The sequence below is a fragment of the Pteropus medius genome, unplaced genomic scaffold (genome assembly GCF_902729225.1).
Source record: "Pteropus medius unplaced genomic scaffold, Ma_sr-lr_union100, whole genome shotgun sequence".
NCBI lineage: Eukaryota > Metazoa > Chordata > Mammalia > Chiroptera > Pteropodidae > Pteropus > Pteropus medius.
Window position 1 is genome coordinate 29,503,963 of NW_024349800.1, and position 23,248 is coordinate 29,527,210.

The window sequence follows — 23,248 nt, forward strand, 5'->3', positions numbered from 1 at the left end:
AGTAGATTAGAAGTAGAGGCTGTGGAATGGGGGAGTTACTGCTTACTGGGTACGATGTTTCTGTTTCGGGTGATGAAAAAGTTTTGGGGATGATAGTAGTGATAGTTTAACAACATTGTAAATATAATTTATGCCACTAAATTGTTTACTTAAAAATGCTTAACATTGCAATTTTATATATATGTTACCACCAAAAAAAATAGAATTGTTTACAATTTTTAAAAAAACATTGACAATCCATGAAGAAATATTTGTAAGAAATATCTTACAAATCACAATAGGTAATAGTTTTTTGTCAGAAGAAATTTTATTGTCACAAACATTAAAAAACAAAATTAGTCTTTCCTAGCATTCAAATAATGGAAATTAGAACAGTGACAGTACTTTTCACTTGTTAAATTGTTTCACATATAGGCAGTTTTATCCTCTGCTGTTGCATTATAAATTGATAATGACCTTACTGGAGGGCAGTTTGACAGTGTATATCAAGTACCTATTAGCCTGTAATGTACTTTTAGAAATATGTCCTAAACTACACAGGGTTTTAGATATAGAGTTCATTTACCAAAACATTATTTATTACAGTGAAAAATAGAATCCACTTAAGTAAATTATGGTTCCTCTATCAAAGGGAATATTTTTATATTAAAAGTTATGGTTTTGAAAAATGTATGGGCATGAGGAGATGTCAATAAATTGTTTTCTACAATGAACATTTACCTTTTATTATTAAGAAACAGAAGGTGGAAAAATAGAGATGATGGAGACTTTGAGGAACTTGGCTCTGAAGTGGAGATACAAATCAGGAGTTAGAAGTAAAGCAGTGTAAAGAGAAAAAAAAAATAGAAATTTAAGGATGTTTATAGCCTTCTGGGAAGATACCAATAAAGTTAGAAAGATTTTAGGTATCTGCAGCAGTATATCATTTCCTTTAGGCTATTATAAAGGTTGGTAATAGTTTGGAGACCTTTATAAGTCTCAGACCCAGATAATATTGCCTTGCATAGAAACTCTTCCAGCTTATTTGTCTTTGACTATGCAGACACGGAGAGAACGAGAAAGAGGAAGGATACTAGGAATGGAGGATGTCAGAAAAGATAGAGAGAAACTACCTTATGAACTATGAAGATGTCAGTTATTGAAGTTTGCCTTTGGAGAACTTTAGAGGGAGTTTGATTGATGATGTCTAATCATATAAATTACTAGTATCAATTTTTTTTGTCTTTTCCTCCAGGATTGGAGTCATGGATAATTGTGTTCAACTAGAAATTTAGTTAATGATAATACATTTGTTAATGTAGATGATGATCATAGTTTTTGAAAGAAGTAAGCTCATTCTTTAATAAATATTTTTTGCATTTAAGGGAAGAAAAGACTGAACAGTTGCTGGACTGTAAACAAGAACTTGAACAAATGGAAATAGAACTAAAAAGGCTGCAGCAAGAGGTTTGTACCTGGAACTTATATGAGACCACTAAGTAATTGGAAATTGATTTTTCTCCATATAATTTATAACCTTTACCTTAATGCTTTATGAGATTACTGAGGCTTAAAGAGATCTAATGACTTTTTTAGTGTTTCTCTCTTCAAAAATGCCAGAGCCAAAACTAGAAATCAAGGTCTTTGGACTTTTCTTTCTTCTATATCAGTGCTATTTGAACTTTGCTAAGATTCAAAGGAGCCTCTTAGGACTGGGGTGGTTCTAAGTTTCTCTTTTTTTGTGTACTTGGCTTCTGTAGACTTGGAAGCTGGAACTCTACTGTAAATTGTGCTGCTTATTTTGATCTCCCTGCGTCTCCACTCTCTGATGGTGCTTTATGTTAACTTATATATGACAATGCTTTTTAATTTTTCATTCTTTCGTATTAAATAAGATCAAAGCCTTTTACTTTTTGTAATTTATTTTTATTAAAGCTTTGTGTTTTTTCATCTTTAACCAATTTGTTTAAGAATTCACTTCTTTTAATCACTCCATAATGTTTTGTTTCCATTTGGAGGTAGTGCATGAGGTCTTCTTTAACCCATAAATGGTATGGATTGGGATAAGGATGGACCATTTTCTTCCCCTTACGTGCCATTTTAATTTAAGGGAATACTCTACTTGCAGGATCATAAACTGGGACCTTTCTAGATGTATGAGACTGGAACTCATAATCTTTATTTGTGTATATGCTGTGGCTGCTCGTCCACTTCTTGATAGCAGAGTTTTTGTACGTGCGTTTCCTCTAAAACAGATTTGTCAATCTTTTCGATCTCAAGACTCTTTTCTGCTCTTAAAAATTACTGAGGATTATATCTACTTGTATTTACTGTATTAGAAATTGAAACTAAGAATTTCTAAAATAATACTTGACCCATTCCATGTTAACATAAAAATTATATTTTAACTAAATAACCATTATTTTCCAAAACAAAAAGTAATTAGAATGGTACTCTTTGCATTTTTGGAAATCTCTTTAGTAATGCCTGGCTTAATTAAACACTGCTAGAATCTCATGTTTATTTCTGTATTCAGTCTGTTAAGATATCACATGCCATGTAACCTCTGGAAAACTCTACAGTGCCCTCATGAGAGAATGAGAGTTTCTTAGAATTATTATGAAAATAGTTTTGACCTTACGAACACCCTGAAAGAACAGATGTCCCTGGATCACACTTTGATAACTACTGTCCTAAAGGATTATGAGGCTTTTAAAAGGTTGAATTTTAATATTTGTTTCACTTGGCATTAATCACATGCAGTAATCATTTTACTTGGAATAATTTAAAAAATCAGCAGCATGTTAGCATGTTACAGCATATCTAGATAGAAACTTTTTTTTCCTCTAAAACAACTAATGATCAACTTTAGTAATACATTTTGCTCTTCTGTATTTTTACTGTCTTATATTTTAAAGGTAACTCTTTTACCTTAAATTAATTCCAAATGATTGATTAGCAGAGGTTCTTATTTTAAAATATCCTGAATATTTTTTACATTCCTGATGCAGAATATTATATAAAAAAATTGTAAAAAAATATGTTTGTATGCTGTACATAAACATGTTTAAAATACTTTGTATTAGTAGTAAAAAGAAAGGCTTTATATGTCTTCATTTTAAGATACAACTTAATTGAGATTTAATTTATTTACCAGAAAATTAACACTTTTAAAGATATAGTTTATTGAATTTTTAGTAGATTCATCAAGTTGTGCAACCAAGGATGATCAGTTTGAAAATAGAAAATAATATTTAAAATATTAATATTTATTTATATTTAGAACATGAATTTGCTTTCGGATGCTCGTTCTGCGAGAATGTACCGAGATGAATTAGATGCACTTCGAGAGAAGGCCATCAGAGTTGATAAACTTGAAAGTGAAGTCAGCAGATATAAAGAGAGGTTACATGATATTGAATTTTATAAGGCAAGAGTTGAGGTATGTTGCATAATTTAAACTATTCACAGTGTTTTTTGTTTTGTTTTGTTTTTAAATTCACTTAATGTATGGAACTCTTGAAATGTTGAGCATACTGTAAATACCTTCAAATATTTAATTTATGATAGGATCAGCAGATTGCTTAGAATTTTAAAAAAGGACTTTGGGACATTATTAATTTTATTGAACTCTTTGGCGTTCTTCTTTCTTTCCTTCGTGTAGCATTACAGGTATAGCAGACTTTGGAAGTCCTTCCCTCAGAGTCACAATAAAGTGTTTCTCTCTACTGATTTAAAACTTGTTCCTAGAAGTGAAAGCAAACATGTCGCTGATCAATTCTCAACGCAGACTGCTAAATTAGAATCAGTAAAGGAACTTATGCACACACATGCACTCTCTCTCAACAAATTATATAACATTTTACATGAACAAATTAGGAAAAACAATTTTCTTTACTTATGATTGCAGTTCAGTGTTACATGAAGGTGAGTTTGACAGCAAGAAATTGACACTCCTTGTATCTACATCCTTTTTTTCCTTTCTCAGTTAACTTCCTCATTGTAAGCAGTAGAGATTTTGTTCACTTTTAATATGGGAGTAAGAAGAGAAGAATATGCAAAAAGTGAAGACATTATAAGAGAAAGTAGTTAGAACATTTGTGCCTGACAGTTACCAAAAATAGACTACAAAGATAGGATGCAGATTAATTATTTGCTGGTTATTGAAATGGGGTCTGCATGGTACTGTTAAGGGGTCCTTATAGATGCCACTGTTTTAATATACTTTCTCTTAACTTTATAAACTGCAAGCGTATAATTTAGCAAGGTAGATTTGTGAACATATATCTTCAAAACAGATGCTAGGGATTTTAAACATTTTCTCAAGATGCTTATGTAGAATATTTATTGATAGAGCCTCGGTTTATGATTTATGTGAGTATTAGTTCAAGTCTTGGAATTGTACTTAAACACCCCAAACCCTTCACTTTCAAGCTATAGTTTAAGTGGAGAAAAATCTTCAAGTCTATTTCAACAAATATATTAAGCCCTGATTTTATGGAGATTTGTGTCTCTTAAATATCTGCAAGACTACTTATACTTAGTTCCTTATCCTTGTGACTAAGGAGTTTAAATGTACTCTGACAATTTCATATGAAATTATAGTAAGTAGTGTTACTCATCCTAATATAAGTACTGAGTATTTTGTTTGTGTAATAGCTTAAATTCCAGGGCAAAATGAAACCAAGAAAACATTACTCATTACCTTCACTCTTGCATATAAAGAATTTTTGTTTCAGAACTTTAAAAAATTAACCAATATTAACACGTTTGTGATAAATAAAGCCTATTTGAAATGTTTATAGGAATTAAAAGAAGACAATCAAGTTTTATTAGAAACAAAAACCATGTTGGAAGACCAATTAGAAGGAACCCGAGCGCGTTCTGATAAATTACATGAATTAGAAAAAGAGAATTTACAACTAAAGGCTAAATTGCATGATATGGAAATGGTAAGTATTGTAAAGTAGATCAATTACATGGCCTCTAAGGAAAAATTCTAAGTTTCATCTGATTTCTCTATAACCGCAAAGGGTGGCCAGTGTCCTTGATGCTTTATCAAAGAAGAGAGAGCTAAATAAATTTATGCTTTTGTTACAGAGGAATATTATTTATTTTGTCTTGTATTTTTCAGAAAACTAATAAGCTATTGTGTAAACATGCCTTTAAAATACAGAAATAAAACCACTCAGCACTGGGTCAGAATCATTTGTTATTATTACTAAAATAATATATTGACTATGAAGAAGAGTTTTCGATGTCCCCAAAGATCACTTTAAAAGGGTGTCAGACACCTGGTCAGCTTAATGACCAGTTGTAGTAATTATAATAACTAATTATTGTTCTTCAAACTGTGAAAAATGTTTAGGAACTCAAGATTTATTCTCATTCTGATAATACATTATTAGCTTGAAATTTTACTGTTTCTTAGCTTTCTTTTCTCTCCATATTCCCTGCCAATAAAAAAGGAACGTGATATGGATAGAAAAAAGATTGAAGAATTAATGGAAGAAAATATGACTTTGGAAATGGCACAGAAACAAAGTATGGATGAATCATTACATCTCGGCTGGGAGCTGGAACAAATATCTAGAACTAGTGAACTTTCTGAAGGTATTCTCAATATTGTTCTATGTATTTAAATGGATTGGTGAATAAATGAAATTGTATTTATGCTTATATTTCTGGATATTTTATTGCAGTTCTTTATTTTCTCCAGCTTGAGATGTCTCTGAAGGCCAGCTGTGTCCCTAGATATGATTTCACAGAGTAATATATTATTTCCACATTCCTGGGTCTGGTTATCTTTGCATATCTTACAAATCAACTTTTTTGAGTGAAATAACAGATTTGATCAGTGGTTTAGGCAATTTTTTCATGTTAATATCATAAGAAACTGAAATACCAGTTTATTAATTTATTTTGAGAAATATAGCCATCTACTAAATAGAACAGAAAAGTCGTATTATCTGGTCAGCATGTTCTTTGATTACAAGCAAATCTAAACAGGAAGTCAAAATGTCCTGGGAAGATTCTCAGGTGAATATGTAGCCAGAATAAAGCAAGTTAAGGATCTTCATGGCTACTTTCATCAATATATGTATTCTCCATTTTAGGATTATACCTACCAACTGCTGCAGTTCATTTATACCCTGGAGATAATGAAAGACCGCCAGATAAATTTTTAGATCTTGGCTTTTTTTTCTTAAGCTCTATTATCGACTTGTCCTGTGTCTTAAAACTGAGTATATACATACAATACAGTTATTTGGGTTATTATGCTTTGGGTTATTAGCTTTGATTATGCTAATACTGATATACTTTATTGAAATTACACTCAGGTCACGTTTATTTGAATTAGAATAGTTCCCTAATTCCTCAGTTACCCAGCATTGGACTATTCCACCTGCTTTCCTTCCTTCAGTAGATATTTATTAAGCACTTATTGTGTGTAAAATGTTATACCAGGCCCTGAGGATATAGTGGTGTGGTAGACATAAAGTCTGAGAGAGCTTATAGTCTGGTCTTAGAGAATAATTAACTTCTACAGATGACTCATATTTATTACTATTAGGCTTTTCCTAGTTTTATACTTTTCCTAGAACCAAATTCTAGGACCCCATGTAAATTCTCTACAGCCAGTGAAGTTGCTGAGATGTATTACTTAAAATATTTGTGGAACTTTTTTTTATTGTATTCCTTGTGAATTGAGTTAGAAAGAAAGCAATTTGTACTTAAATGTTTTCTACCTCTAAAGTAGTTAAAATCTACACTGTTAAAAGTGTCATCGTCTATTAAGTGAGGCCAATAATAGTAAATACCTTGTAGGGTTGTTGTGAGGATTGAATTTCTTAATACTTATGAAGTCCCTAAAACAGTGCCTGGTAAATAGTAAACATTTGAATGTTAAGAATTATTATAATTATTATTATCATTATATTACAGTTGTTTTGCAGTTATTCTTAGCTGAGGCCATAGACCTGAATATTTATTTTAATGCGGTGTCAGTTTTTTTTCTTTTAAATTATACAAGGTACTTTCTAGAAAATGTACAAAATGTGAAAAATATAAAAGAGGAGGTAAAAGTCACTAATAATTTCTTTTACATTTCAAAAAATTTGCTTCTAGAAATTTTTTACACACACATAGGTGCATTGTAGTCATCATGGGATCAATGTGTATATACAATTTAGGTTCCTTTTTTCACCTAAGATTATAATATTGGCATTCTTTCATGTTAAAAATGTGTTATAAGCATCCTTTTTAATTCTTCATAGTCTGACTTGAAGCTGCTTTGATTTGAAGCACAGTCATAGTATTGAAAGTATTATTAAGGCATAGCATGTATTTTAGCCTAATCTTGTTAATTCGAAATGATGACTACAAATCATGAATTAGAGTTTTATGAAAGAAGACTTGGACAACTAATGGAATTTTAAGTCAGTAACTATCTAGTATACCAGCTTTTAATAAAAGATTAACAGTATGCTGAGTAGAACAAAAGCTGGAAATAAGAATTAAAACTTTCTTTACTTAAAATCTGGGAGATATTTTACCATATCTAATTTTGTAAAAAAATATACACTTATGGAGATATATGTTTTGTGTGTGTTTGTGTGTGTGTTTCTTTGCTTTTTATGATGGAGAATTTGAAACATACAAAAGTAGACAGACCTAGAAATGCTCTCCTATACTTCTATCCATTTTTCTTCCTGATATCTAGAATTTCAAAATAAATTTATAAATCCTAATATCTTTATATCATCAAAATATTCAGTGAGTCTGCTATAGAGTCATTAAAAATAATTATTTGGGGGCTTACCAGAGAGCAGTCATTTACAGAACTAGAAACAATATTCTTATGTTAAAAATGCAGTGCTCTAATCTACTTAGAAAGATGATTTCCCTTGACAAAATGGAGTAGATGTTGTTCTTTACACCTAATTTAACAGGGATTCTTCATTTAGAGAAAGACTTTTTCAAGGTGACCAGTCTTGCCTTTCTCAGAATCAGATTAGGAATTTTTCCCCTCAGACTGTCTTCTTTTAAATTTTGAAAGTGTGGCATAGGATGTGCTTTATACTTCTTATTTGAGTTACACAATGACTATGAGATACACAGGCCAATAACTATATTTCGTACAAGTAACCTAAGACTCATTGAGGTTAAAGTGGCTTGGGTACTGTCAAGTAGTTAATTTCTTATGGAACTAGAACTGAAACTCTAATCTCTTCAGTCTAAATTTTGTAATTTTTCCTCACTGGAATGCTTATGGGTGCATTAAAAATTCAAGATTTACCTGTCTTTTGTTTGTCAGTTAATTTTTTCCATTGTATCTCTCTTGTATAACTTAATAAATTTTTTATATAGTTAAGGACCAAGTGATGTCATACATTTACACTCAGCATTTTAAATAGTAAACTGTAAATATAGTTTTAGCAGTGATTTATTTTTCAATATTATAGCACCACAAAAATCCTTGGGCCATGAGGTGAATGAGTTGACATCAAGTAGATTATTGAAGTTGGAGATGGAAAACCAGAGTTTAACAAAAACTGTAGAAGAGCTTCGGAGTACTGTGGATTCTGCAGAAGGTAACACTTCTAAAATCCTGAAAATTGAAAAAGAAAATCAAAGACTAAGTAAAAAGGTAAATAAAAATTAATATAATTTTTAAAAAGTATGTAAAAGTATAAATAAATAGCACTGCAGTAAAACATTAATTTTCCAGTTTTTAATGTGCTCTCAATATTATTTCAACTTACGGAAATGTTCAAACATACATAAATGTGAAGTAAATGAAATCCTATACTCATTATTCAGCTTCAACAATTTTTAATTTACATCTAGTCTTACTTCTACCCCTGCCTACTCTCCTCACAAACCACTAGATTATTTTGAAGTAAATCCTAGACATGGTATCATTTCACCAAGAAATATCTTAGTATATAGCTCTAAAAAGTAAGAAATTAAAAAAAAAAGAACAGTGACATTGTCCCACTTAAAAATAATAATTTTTAGTCAGCATTTCAATTTCTCTAATTCTATTTTTTTTTTTTTTACATTTTGTTTGAATCTGAATCCAAATAAGATCAAATATATTCAATCAATTGATGTGTTCCTTAAGTCTTTTTTAGCCTATAGGTTTACTCTTTTTTCCTAGCAATGTTTCTGTGGAAGAAACCAAGTTATTTGTTTAGTAGAGTTTCCCCACAATCTAGATTTTGCTGATTGCATTCTTTTTGTCACTTAAGTTCTTTTGTTCCCTATATTGACTCTTTTATTTGTAGGCTTAGTCAGGTTCAAATTGAATTTTTAGTAAGAATATTCATATGGAGTATGTATATTTCAATCAGAAGGCATATGCCTGTCTCTCTTTTTGTGACATGGAAAATGATTTGCTGGGAAATCTTAATTAATCAGAGATTAAAAAATCCTGATATTTTAAATATAATCCTCCCTTCTTAATTTGATAGCTAAGAGTATTTCTATGAGGAAAAACTTTTCTTTTTAAAAACTACTGGTTTTAAGAAAACAAACACCATTTGTTATTCTGAGGCATAGCTCTTACAGGAAAAACAGGATAAATGTTTGAATCTATCTCTTTATTTACCAGTTTCCTAATAATGAATTGGTTCTCTCATATCCTCCTGAGATAATTGAGTGAGTTTATTGTTTGTTTTATTGTCATTATGAACTCAATAGATTTAAAAATATTTGAAGTGTTTCAATCTACTGCATTTTTTTTTTTTTTTTTTTGCTGTCCCACTGAAGCTGCTTCCTGAATTCTGTGACACAGCCTTAGCACTCCTTCAGAGCTTCTTGGTTTCGCCGTGAAAAAATGTTCTAGGCTCCTATCTGTGTCTGATTTTTCCTTGGATAGATTCTGGGTTTCTAGAATCTCAGTTATGAAATATCCCTAACTTTTAGACCAGTGATTTTTGAACTATATATAGTATGCATCATAATCACCTTAGAGCTTGTTAAAAACGTGGATTGCTGAGTCACACGCGTAAGAGCCCTGATTTTTGGTAGGCTCTGGGTAGGAGCTAAGCATTCTCATTTCTAAGAAGTTCCTTGGTGATGCTGATTCTGCTGTTTTGGAATCATACTTTGAAGACCACTGCCTTAGATAATGCAGTTAGACATCTGATTTTCTTGCAATATTTTTACTCTTTTAAAACATTTTTGTATCATCTTTAGTCCATTAATCAAATAATCTTAAGCATTTGACAATATAGTGTTCAAGTAGGAGTGGTCATTTAGAACTTGGAACAGTTTTATTTTGGTTGTCATTATAATTGGATCTGTAAATTATAATTGTCTTTGATGTCTAATATTGTAAATTAGTGAGTCTAGCAATTTTTGATAAATTCATTGTATAAAAGATGTCTTTTGTCTTTTGTAAATCAAACGCTTCACTTGAATCCCACTGATGTTAAACGACAAATGAATTGAAATAATTGTTGTCTACATATTCATCTGTAAAGGGAGAGCCAGTTTAATTAGTTATTAATAACTAAAAGCTTTGTAAACATGTAAAATTAATGTTGAATTCAGTTCCTGGAAGAGATTTGTGACTTGATGCTTTTGAGATATTACTGGAAGAGTGTTTTCCAAGTGTGATTTATCTTCCACTGATGTTAAAATAGAAAAATTCAACTTGCTTTATGTAAGACTATTAAAATGCTTAGAGTTCTTCACTATCAATATGAAGATTTAAGTAATATTTAAACTTGATGTGGAATATTTAATATAGCTAAATCTTTTATTTTTTTAACTACCTGATTTGAATGTGATATATTATAATGGGAAAATCAGTGATATATAGCATATTGTAAACTTAAATTTGCTTTTTCATATTTATTAACCACATACTTTATTATATCTTTCAAATGTGTAATTGAAAATTTAGACCTAGAATATAAATATTTGCTGAGTTTTGTTCAGCCCATTTTCTCCAGTATTCTCCTTTTTTCCTTTTTATTGTAAAGTAAGTTCCTTGTTTCCTCATTAAACTTACACCACCATTTCTCATCTTTTCCTTAATGCTTTTTATATTCTCTTTTTTTTTTGTATGCAGAAATTCCTTGACTATAATTAAAATTTTACATTCTAAAGTCACTCAAGCCAAGAGAGCCTTTCAATAAGACTATACAATCTTCTTATAGCACATAACTATCATATATTCATTTGAATTTGTTTTTGTGCTTACAAGTAGAAATTTGCCCTCAGAGATTCAGAGGATAAGAAAAATAGTCATGTCTGCATATTTTATATAGCTGCCAAAATTAGCATGGAATGTTACTTGAATTTCTCTACTAAATTCTTAAATTTCACTATTTGGGCATTAAAAATGTATTTTATCATTAATTTAATAATTATCTTTTGTTTGGCATATTTCCATTGTTGTAAAATACTTTATGATGTATTGTTTTATGTTTTAATTTTCTCCAGGTTGAAATTCTTGAAAATGAGATTATTCAAGAAAAGCAAAGTCTTCAGAATTGTCAGAATTTAAGCAAAGATCTAATGAAGGAGAAAGCTCAGCTTGAAAAGACAATCGAAACTCTTAGAGAAAATTCAGAGAGACAGGTTCATAAATTTCCTATTAAGCATTCTGTTTTAAAATTAATTAACAAAAGTTATTGTATAATTTATGCAAAAAAAGTCCATATAACTTTAAAGAGAAAAATATTTCAGAATCTTTTAGATTTTAAAGTAACTATGAGTTTACCTCACTTTCTATGTCAGATATTTTATGAAAGCTAAAGAGGAAGCTTATTTTAGACTTCCTAAAATTGCCAGTAAAATTAATAATTATCTTACATACGGTTTTGCATTACCTGTGATTTCAAGTTCTTGCAAGTGTCTGTGGAGAAACGGCTGTGGAGTGGAGTTGTACACTGACTCTACTAAAAAGGAAGAAGTGGGACAGCAACCACCTTGGATGCATTCAGACTTACTTTCAAATATTTATTTTATGCTTGAGGAAACAAAACTGGATAGAGTGACTTGCTATTTAAAATTTTACATTTATTTTTTAGATGTAAAATGATTTGTTTTATATTATCTAAGTATAGTTCTCAGTCAACCTATAAAAATACAGATTTCTTTAGAGCTACAGAACAAAAATTTTAGAGCTAAAGATGAATCTGTATTTTTATAAACTTCTGAGGGGATTGTTTAACACACAAATTTTGAAAACTGTTATATTAGGCTATGCCATAAATTGAATGGATTAGTTTTCAAATGTACAGGAGATTTTGTTATTTCGATGTTTCCAAATTAGAATTCTTTTGAGGAATGAACACATAAATATATATACACACCCATGTATACAATACAGCAAATATTTACGGAGGGCCCTCTGTGTATAGGCATTGCAGAATTTATTTATGAAAGTTAAAGCTTATATGTTCAAGGAGATATATGTGAAATGAATACATATATTCATATTTGAATTTGAAACATGCAAACATGCAAATTATAAGTAATCTGAAGGTCACTTTGATTGATATTAAACATATCTCCCTTAAGCATTCCTTTACATTATGAACTCCCTAAAGACATGAACTTTAATGACCTGGCAGTACATGTATACAGTGGTCTCAGTAAATATTTGTCAGAATTAGAATAGACATGCTAAGACCCTTTTATGTTCTCATTTCCCTGTTTGGTTTTTGAAGGGAATAACTATGTAATTTAAAACGTTTAGTTCTTGCTCAATTAAGTTTTTTCTTTTTTCCTTTTAAATTAGATTAAAATACTGGAACAAGAAAATGAACATCTAAATCAAACTGTGTCTTCCTTAAGGCAGCGCTCCCAGATAAGTGCTGAAGCAAGGGTGAAGGACATTGAAAAGGAAAATAGAATTCTCCATGAATCTATTAAAGAAACAAGTAGCAAGCTAAGCAAGATTGAATTTGAAAAAAGACAAATTAGAAAAGAATTGGAACATTATAAAGAAAAAGGAGAACGAGCAGAAGAACTCGAAAATGAGTTGCATCATCTTGAAAAAGAAAATGAATTGTTACAGAAAAAGATAACTAATTTAAAAATTACTTGTGAAAAAATTGAGTCCCTGGAACAAGAAAATTCAGAGCTAGAGAGAGAAAATAGGAAAATTAGAAAAAGATTGGATAGCTTTAAGAACCTTACTTTTCAGTTAGAATCCCTAGAGAAAGAGAATTCTCAACTTGACGAGGAAAACTTGGAACTGCGTAGGAATGTGGAATCTTTGAAGTGTACAAGCATGAAAATGGCTCAGCTACAACTAGAAAATAAAGAACTAGAAAGTGAAAAAGAACAACTTAAGAAAGGTTTAGAGCTCATGAAAGCATCTTTCAAGAAAACAGAACGCTTAGAAGTTAGCTACCAGGGTTTAGATACAGAAAATCAAAGGCTACAGAAGGCTCTAGAAAACAGCAATAAAAAAATTCAGCAATTAGAGAGTGAACTTCAGGATTTAGAGATGGAAAACCAAACATTGCAAAAAAACCTAGAAGAGTTAAAAATATCTAGCAAAAGACTAGAACAGCTAGAAAAAGAAAATAAATCATTAGAACAAGAGACTTCTCAACTGGAAAAGGATAAGAAACAACTGGAGAAAGAAAACAAGAGACTCCGACAACAAGCAGAAATAAAAGATACCACGTTAGAAGAAAATAATGTAAAAATTGGAAATTTGGAAAAAGAAAACAAAACTCTATTCAAAGAGATTGGTATTTATAAAGAATCCTGCATTCGTCTGAAAGAATTAGAGAAAGAAAATAAGGAGCTTGTGAAAAGAGCAACTATTGATATAAAAACTTTAGTTACATTACGTGAGGTAAATATAGTTACCTAAATTTAAAGCAAATATTTTTTATATTTTTTAACTCAAGGCTTTAAGTTTTATCAGAACCCATCAGTAATCTGTTTATGGTTCTAAAGTAGAAATTTAAAGTTAGAACTAGAAACCGTTCCCAAGTTTTCTTTTATTAAACTAAGAAGTACATGTGAATTGTTATTTTTAAGAAGGTTTCCATGTGGTATCTAACTTGTTACATTATAATTTTATTTCAAAATATTGTTAAACTATTTGATCAAAACTCTTAACAAATGCTAAGTATAATAGAAAACGTAGCTTATTTATTGAATGGTAACTATGTGCCAAGTACTGGACTAAGGATCTTATAAGTTATATTTATATATCTATTTATAAAATTTTTATGACCAATATTTTATGTATGTATGATCTCTATTAGATTAGAAAACCAGGGTTCAGCAACATTAGGTAATTTAGGATGACAAAGTTAATAAATAGCAGAGTTGGATTCCTGGGTTCAAATCCAGATCTTTCAGATTCCAAAGCTCCATAAATTTTGACCTCTAAGCTAGAGAATGCCAATCACATTGAACTTAAAGGTCAACACTGAACAACTGGTAGGTGCTTGGATCTGTGTGCTTAGAATTCTGAAATTTATAGGAGTGTATTGACAACAGGTCCTGTGAAACATTGTTGGTACAGATCAAACGATAGCATGGTTTACTCTTTTTTGCTATCCCTATGCTTTATTGTATATGATAACCTTTTAAGTTCAATTTAGAAATATCTTAGAATTCTAGTAGAAAGTCACATTGAGAAGCCTGCATTTCTACTCAAGAGGCATTGAGAAGGGACCATTATGAGCCTTTTCATTTTTTTTCTTTCTGTTCTACAGTCTTACAGATGTGAACAACAGTTTCATTGTGTGGGTGTTGTATCAACCATATATTTATAGAAAAAAATGCAATAAAATTCTAGCCAGTTATTAAAAAAATTAATGGATATTTTTTGTTCCCCACAGTTCTCACATGTAAGGTGTATATTCACAAGTAAAGAGTGAATAGTTTCTCCTTTTAGTTTTTAACTAAAAAGGTAAAAAGTATTAACCCCCAAAAAAGACACAAAACAATTCTTTGGACTACCTCATGATATTGTTGCTTAACTACTTTTTAATGATGCAGGAAAAGTTAATACTTCTGTCTTTCCCGCTTTGAATTATATGTATTCCTGGACTGTGGTAGTTAGCATCTTGGCTGAATTTCTTAGATGTTTATGTTCTTGACACTTATGTGAATTTTGCATTCCTTTTAAAATGAGGATTTGGTGAGTGAAAAATTGAAGACTCAACAAATGAATAATGATCTTGAAAAATTAACTCATGAGCTTGAGAAGATAGGGTTAAATAAAGAGCGACTCTTGCATGATGAGCAAAGTACTGATGACAGGTGAGTGTTAAGTCTGTTTGGCAAACAGTTGAAATTATTTTTTGCTTAAATATTGGCTCTTTCATGTACTATATAAATATACATTTATAACTTCACCATTTCTAGTTCTTTTCTTCCCTTAGAAAAAGTTCTGTAAGAAAGAAAAGTAAAAAATCAAATATATACAACCTAATGTTAATATAAGAAAATATGCTAAAATGTTATTATATAAATACAGTTATAGGGAAATAACATGCTACCCAGGTAGCACAAGATCAGAGGCTATAATTGCCTGTGAAAGTAGAATGAGACATTAATAACAAATCCCTCTCTGGTGAAATATGCAGTAATTTTAAGCAAGTTATTTTTTATTTGAATTATGTGCTTAAGTACCTCAGTTCCTTTATTTATTTTGTATGCCAAAATATGGACTTAAAGAGAAATGAAAGAAAAGTACAAAACAAAGGAACATATATTGAGAAGCAATTAAGGTGTAAAAATAATGTGGAAAACTAAGGCTTGACAAACAATAAAAAAATTAACTTATATACTGGTTAATTTTGAGAATTATTGGTACATGTTTAAAGGAAATTTCTATTCTCCCATGGAAATTACAATCTATCAAACAGTTAATCAGATTTTCAAGTAGTCTGCTATTTAGCATTAGTCAGCCACATGATTCTAGCTAGAAATGTGTATTGTTAAGAATATTGTTTTATGTAGGCTAGATTCTAATTCACTGGAATTTTTATAATTAGATAATTTATATTTTATCATCTATTATTGCTGCTGGTATTTATATTCTATATTAAATAAATACAGGAAAAATTAATGCTGATCATACGGGATTTGTTTATGTAATTCTTAGAAATTTAAAGTGAATAGAACAGACTGATACTTTTAAAGGTTAGTTCTATAATAACAAATAGAAGTAATTTGAGGTATTTACTCAAGCAGTGAATTCAAGCAACCATAATTGAATGAATTTTACAGATATTTCATGAGAAAAAATTTTGAGTTAAGCAGATAGTTCTAAGGGCCAACTTAGTTGACTATCTTTTAATGTATATACTGAATATTCATCACTTCTTTATTCAAACAAATTTATTACCTGCCATGTGTAAGACATTTAAAAAGTAGACTCCCCCCACTCCCATTACCAAAAAAAAAAAGGTAAACTGTGTAGCTGCCATAACCAATGCTGTATTATACATTTACGAATCCAGCTCTGGATGGGCCTTTCATACTGTATGGTGCTCTTGTCAAACTTTAATTCATACAATTAACTAATGTTAATTGAGCTCTTATTATCTGCTGGTTATCAAGCATCAGAGAAATGGTAATGCTTCAGCTGAACCTTGAAGAATGACAGAAATTTGTAAAGTAGAAACTAGGGAAGGGTAGTCCATGCAAATAAAGCACAAAAGTGTGTTGAGCAACTCTTAGAGTGAATGAAAGATTAATTAGAAAAAAGGCAATTTGGAGGCACAGAGACCAGTTAGGAAGCTATTGTAATAGTCTAGACAAGATGTGATGCTTTTATTAATCCATACATATTTATTTATATAATAAAAGCATTAGACATAGAGATAAGTACATATACTAAACTAAAACTTTTAGGCAATAGAATTGAGAGCACTTAATAACTATGATAGAATCTGGAAGATCAGGAAAAGAAATGTCTTAAGCCACCAAACCCAGCTTTTTTTTCAGTCAGTAAATTAACTGTAATGTCACAAAGAAAATAGAAGCTCACAGCCATAAATTCCTTTAACATTCATTCCTTCCCTCTTGGAATTTATGCATATCTGTATCTGTCTTTACTTTTTATTTCAGATGTCGTCCTTAATTCTTTTTTTAGTCTAACCTTTACATCATTCCAATTGATATCATTCTCTCTGACCTCCTTTGAAGATACAATTATTATTAAGATAGTTATTCTTTAAGAAAGTTATTTTTGCCATAAAAGAATAGTGTAGTTGTGGAATCAAATGTATAAATAGACAAACTGAAATGCAGCAAAGTAACTTCAGTGGTAGAGTTGTAAACAGTGATATGTGATCACTCTTGTCTTTTAACAACTCTTCTTGTATCTTTTCTTCCAATGTAGTTTCCTAGGGTTCTCAGGCCTCTTTTCCATTCATTTTATATGCTGAGCATTCCCATCCATCATCTCACCTGATGTCTATCTTACTCTCAGTATCTGTGGTCATAAATTATCTTTAAAAATAATTTTATGATCTCCAGTAATAAACATTTATTATTTTTATACTTGGATAATAGATATAAACTTTTGGAATCAAAATTAGAATCTACTCTAAAGAAGTCCCTTGAAATAAAAGAGGAAAAAATTGCTGCTTTAGAAGCTCGATTAGAAGAATCCACAAATTATAACCAGCAACTGCGCCAAGAACTTAAAACAGTAAGTGATTTCCTTAGACAATTTTAATTGTCATATATTTGGAGAGAAAGTTGTACAAAATAAAAATATGACATTGTTTTATTAATACTTTGTTCCTTAAATTTGAGAGTATTCTTAAACAGATCTTTTCATATAGCTTATGACCAACTGTTTTATCTATACACTATAATTTATTAAATCCTATTTCATGTTTTTATGTCTTCATGTAGTTAGGAACATATCAGAATTGTGAGAGTGGGATAGGGAAAACGAGGGCTTATTTCATTGGGAAAAGCTCTCTTGTACTGACATTTCATTCTGACATTCTTTTTCTATTGAGAATCCAGGTAAAAGTTCTATAGGCAAAAAATATGAGTGTGAGAATACCAAGTAGAGGGAAATCATATGTGTGGTATAAGAAAGCACCTGATCTCATAAATTTGAGGTTTTCTAGATCCTGTTTTCTTGTGATATTTGGAATTATTCATTGAAGTAAACTAAACAGAGACAACCATCTATTATCCCTACGTGAATAAATTGAAATTGAAGGGGCTTGCCCATTCCATAGGATTAATATAATAGTACATTGGGAGAATTGTATTCTGGTTTATTCTCTTTTATCATCTCTGCAGTGCTCTCAGTTGTTTTATAGTCAACTAAATATTCATATTTATAAGATAACTATAGGCCACATTTAGAACTATTAGATTCAGAACACTAGAGGAAACACAAGTAGATAGCAAGACATTGTCAGGTGTCCTTCTTCACATAGTTGTCTGACAGTCATCTTCCTACCAGATGACAGTTCAGGTGCATGTAGATGAGATTCACATTGGCTGTGTGTGGGACCCGCCCTGGCTTTGAGGCTTTATGCTCCACAGCAATCATCATCTCTTCCAACAATATGTTATTTTCTGTGTGGACAGAAATTAGAGATTCTGATTAATGATACATAAGGTAAAGGAAGCACTTTTGGCACTTTGTTGTAAGAACAAAGGGCTAAAAATGAGAAGCTTTGAGTTTTATTCTTAGTTCTCCTTAATAATTGCCTATGTCTATAATCTTTCTAAACCTACAAGAAAAGACCCTGTGGGAAATTAATGTAAGATAAAAGACTGGAAATGATGTCACCCATCTATGTTGTTAGGGTGTGAAAAGTGAAAAAAAAAAAGGAAACCCTGGAAAAATTAGGATCCCAGAACATCTAGTAGATCACTTGCCAACCTTTAAATTATATTCTGTCTTGGCATCTTTTTCCTTTAGTCTCACATCATTCTTTTCTAACTCAATAGTAACAGTTTATTGCTGGGTCACAAAATTTCTTCAGGTTTGCATTAAATGTTGAATTATTTTAAATGTTTATCCTTACCTTAATATAAAATTTGGGTTAATTTAGAAGTTTATGATAAATGTCTCCTAGGATTCAGGATAAGTGTAACAGTAATCATTTCAAATTGAAGTGAGCTTAAGTTAAACGGTGATTTTGGTAATGTAAGATGACCAAGTTGTTAGTTTTGAGTTTGCTCTCTCAAAGTAGGGTTTGGTTGTAATCACACCAGAAAACCTTGGATAAGATATATCCTTGGATTGCTCACTCTTTATAAATTACAGTAAGTATATGTGGATCAAGATCTGAATAAAGAAGTCATTGATTTATTTATTAACATAGCTCATTCTGGGCAACATATCCTTCATAAAAGAGAGATATATAGGTACTTCCTCAATTTTAATTTAGAAATCTTTTTAAGAGGAATTATTACATGTGTCAAGTCTTTATTCTTTACACGAAATCCCTAAATCAGCAATAGATATAGCTCTAAAAACAACTGTTATTATTTAGCAATATATCTAGGAGGTCCTGTTACTCTATTCTTCAGTGACATTTTCATCTTCAACAATAGGATATGAAATTACAGAATATATTCTAGGAGCATGGCACATAAGCAGAGTACATTTAATATTTCTAAGAGGAAAGGATTTGTATTTTACAAAGCATAAATTGTGATTATTATGATAATGATAATCACACATATTATTTGTCACCAGACCAGTGCAGAGTCAAATTAATTGTAAGAAATAGAACTTTGGTGATTTTTTTTCCCCATTAAAATATTTAAATAAAATTTTAGGTGAAAAAGAATTATGAAGCTGTTAAACAGAGACAAGATGAGGAAAGGATGGTACAGAGTTCTCTTTCAACTTCTGATGCAGATAGCAAATGGGAGCGAGAAAGTCAAGAAACGACCAGAGAGCTTCTGAAAGTTAAAGACAGATTAATTGAAGTAGAAAGAAATGTAAGTATTTAAAAGTTTTTAGTAGAAATAAATTTTTTTAGAAATAAAACATTTATAGTTCAAGATTTATCTAATCTGGTTTTGTAGCTTTATTTTATACTTTCTTTACTTATTTTAGAATATTAAAAAAGACTGAAGAACTAATAAATTAATGTACTTTTCTCTATCACTCTCACATAAGTCCATCAGCAAGCTTTGTCAGCTCTGCCTTGAAAATATCATCCAAACCCATTTACTTCTCTCCATTGTCTCTAGTCCAAGGTACTAACTATCATCTTTCATCTGGACTATTAGCATATCCTCCTAATTGGTCTTCCCTCATCCACTTGTGGCCCAATCTAACCCATTCTCGAGATGCAGTAGCCAAAGTTATTTTTTAAAACATAATCTAAATCATGTTACTTTCTTACTTTCCCATTTAGGAAAAAAAAGCACAGCTCGCTACTAGCATTAATTTACATCACATGGGAATGCTACGTTTTCTAGGATTTAACATTTTCAGCGATCGAGAATTACTGTATTTTGTAAGTGGAAATACCACTACTAAAAACAATGCTATAAATAGAATGATGTCATTTGTTTTCAAAGACTATTGATACATTAGAGCTATGCAAAAACAGTAAAAGCGAGATATTTCATGGCAAACTTTTGGGGTAAGGTTAGCACTGTAATCTGCAGGTTATCTTGGGGTAAACTCTGCAGCCGCAAGGGCTGCTGGCTAGTATTCTCAGGGCAAACAGGAAATGGGTTAAAATCTTCAGTGGCTTCCCACTTCAATTAGAATAAAATCCAAATTCTTTACCATGTCCTATAAGAGCCTTCCTGACATTGCTCTGTTTATATGTCTGACCTTATACCATACCACTCTTCTACCCACTGTATTTATTAATCTGGAGATAATATCTGGAAAACACAAAACAGCTCCTGGTGCCTTATAAGTAAATTCATCCTGGTCATACTGGCCTTTTCTGCTTATTCCTTCCTCAGGCCGTTCTGTTTGCTTACCCTACTAGAAATACATGGCTGGCTTCCCTCAGCATTCAGGTCTCATGTCTCTTATCTCCTGCAAGATATCTTTCTGATCCCTTTTCCCAGTAAAGTAGCTATCCCCAACCTAATCCATTCACTATCATACCACTGCCTTATTTAGCTTCTTCATAGCACTTTTCACTTGTGAAATTGTATTTTTATATTCATTTATTTGTTGTTTATATACTGAAAAAGCAGATACCTTGTCTTCTTTTTCACCATTGTGCCTTTAATATGTAGAATAATGCCTGGTAGATAGCGGGTACATGCTGAATGAGTCCAGTAAATATTCGATAGTAAACAATTAAATGAATTCAACAACATTTACCTTTCAAAGATGAATGAGCTTTAGGAACTTAATGCTAACAAGTAAAATAGTTGTGGTGGTTGTTGTTTTTTAATTTAACGTTAATTAAAAACTTTAAGACATAAGCCAAAAACTAATTTTATACCATTGATTCCTACTTTCTTAGCCAAAAATAATCACAATAAAGTTTCTCTTCCCACTGTTCGTGATTTATCTATGTGTAGAAATATATTTCTTTTACAAATTTACACCTGTGGGATTATATTATGCAACATTCTTTTTGCATTTTTAAATTATGTTATCTTGGAGATCTCTATTTTAGCAGATGAAGATCTATCTCAATTTGTTTAATGAATACGTGTTATTCCATAGTGTGGATATTAGCATAATTTATTTAAATAAATCCCACGTTGGTGGACATTTATGTTATTTTCAGGTTTGCTGCAGTGAAAACCTATGTATAAATATGTTCATAGGGTGGTAAATTCCTGATAGTAGAATTGCTAGGCCAAGGGTATATCTACATATCAGTGTGTGTATGTGGTGTGTAATTTTAATTGATTCCATTTTATTAGACTTTCAAAATCACATCAGTTTTTAGTCCCACTAACATACCTTTCTTTTCCAGATTAACATTGGGTATTATTAGCCTTTTAATTTTTTTTAAAGTGATGGAGAAAGTATTTTAATTTGCGTGTTTTAAATTATTAGCAAACTATTTTATATCTTTTTATGTATTTATGAATATATGAAGGCCACTTATGAATACCTATTTTTAATTATTCAGTGCTATATATATATTCCTCTATTGTTTGGATTAATAATTACATTTCAGACAATTTGGCTGACATTTAAATCCTATAAGCTAAATCTCTTTTCACATTGACTTCCTTTATAAACTTCCATTAGAAAAAAAATTACTTGGTTGTCCTATTTTAGCCATTTTAGATAATGGGTTTATAAAGGTGGCTAGCCCCATATTAGACTAGTAATTTTTTGTGTATTTGCCAGTATATTTGCTAACCACTTACTTGCCCATTGTAAAGTTTTCCTGCTCTGAGATACCCTTTCTACTCTCAGCTTTCTCTTCTATTCATTACAGACTGTAGGGATATTTCTTATTTCTAGAGATCATTAGAGCTTGCACATTTTGGTTCCTAAAGAGCTGAACTACATTAATACTAATGTAAATGAAAAATGGTTTTCTTCTTTGGTGTGTCAGGATGATATATAAATACATCAGTATTCTGTATTATTTTTCAGTATAAATTTTTTCATTCTTTTTATTTGAACAAATGAATCAAAAGAAGAAGTATAATATCAAAAGCTATCTTGAAGCATTTTGCTTTCTCAGCTTTGATTTTATGGTATAATATGGGGGTTAAATCATGACTTGTGTTATAGAGAGACATGTAGTTTATATAACATGAAACCCTATAAAGTGAATTGTTGTCTTTGCCCCTTATGTAGGTATGATAAAAAATGATTTGTTGAGATTCAGTTGTAACTCTATGCATATGGCAGTTATATACAAATTATGACCTTTTTAAAGTTTTATTTTGGTTTTCTAGAACATTCTTTATTTTTATGCTAATTTTTTATGAAATATCATTTTAAAATAATCCTGAAAATACAGTTTTCATGACAAATATTTTAATATGTAACACATTAAGTGTAAAGATCTAAGATTTGCACAATAATTTAACCATTTAACTATAAAATTTAAATATGGCCAGATGTACTGGAAAAATTGAAAATGGTGTGTTTTGTTTGGATTTGCTCCAGAAGTCCTATAGATGAAATAGAGTATTAGTGAGTGTTTTATACCATGAAAAAAATCACTAAAGAAAATATGTAACATCTGTTAGGTATATTATGCACTAAATTTTTTAAACAGATGGTTAAGATGGTTTCTGCTTCTCTTCCCAATATTTGTGTTTATAAAATACTTTGGCTGCTATCCCTGGGACCACCACTTGCTTGCGTGCGCGCGCTCTCTCCCTC

At 30.6% G+C, this 23,248-nt stretch overlaps 1 protein-coding gene and 1 long non-coding RNA gene across 7 annotated transcripts in view; one reads left to right on the forward strand and one right to left on the reverse strand.

Annotated features, from left to right (window-relative positions):
• The window catches only part of CCDC88A (coiled-coil and HOOK domain protein 88A), a 109,833-nt gene that overhangs the window by 57,078 nt on the left and 29,507 nt on the right, over positions 1 to 23,248 (forward strand). For all 6 annotated transcript variants that reach the window (XM_039887113.1, XM_039887112.1, XM_039887114.1 and 3 more), the window contains exons 9-18: positions 1,365 to 1,446; positions 3,263 to 3,421; positions 4,785 to 4,931; positions 5,448 to 5,592; positions 8,445 to 8,629; positions 11,437 to 11,574; positions 12,740 to 13,810; positions 15,107 to 15,234; positions 17,497 to 17,635; positions 19,744 to 19,908. In XM_039887113.1, coding sequence (XP_039743047.1) covers positions 1,365 to 1,446; positions 3,263 to 3,421; positions 4,785 to 4,931; positions 5,448 to 5,592; positions 8,445 to 8,629; positions 11,437 to 11,574; positions 12,740 to 13,810; positions 15,107 to 15,234; positions 17,497 to 17,635; positions 19,744 to 19,908 — 2,359 coding nt within the window. The remainder of the gene's footprint in view (positions 1 to 1,364; positions 1,447 to 3,262; positions 3,422 to 4,784; positions 4,932 to 5,447; positions 5,593 to 8,444; positions 8,630 to 11,436; positions 11,575 to 12,739; positions 13,811 to 15,106; positions 15,235 to 17,496; positions 17,636 to 19,743; positions 19,909 to 23,248) is intronic.
• Positions 17,641 to 23,248, reverse strand: part of LOC120621639 (uncharacterized) — a 13,675-nt gene continuing 8,067 nt past the window's right edge. Inside the window, exon 2 of the long non-coding RNA XR_005658224.1 lies at positions 17,641 to 18,528. This is a non-coding gene — a long non-coding RNA (uncharacterized LOC120621639). The remainder of the gene's footprint in view (positions 18,529 to 23,248) is intronic.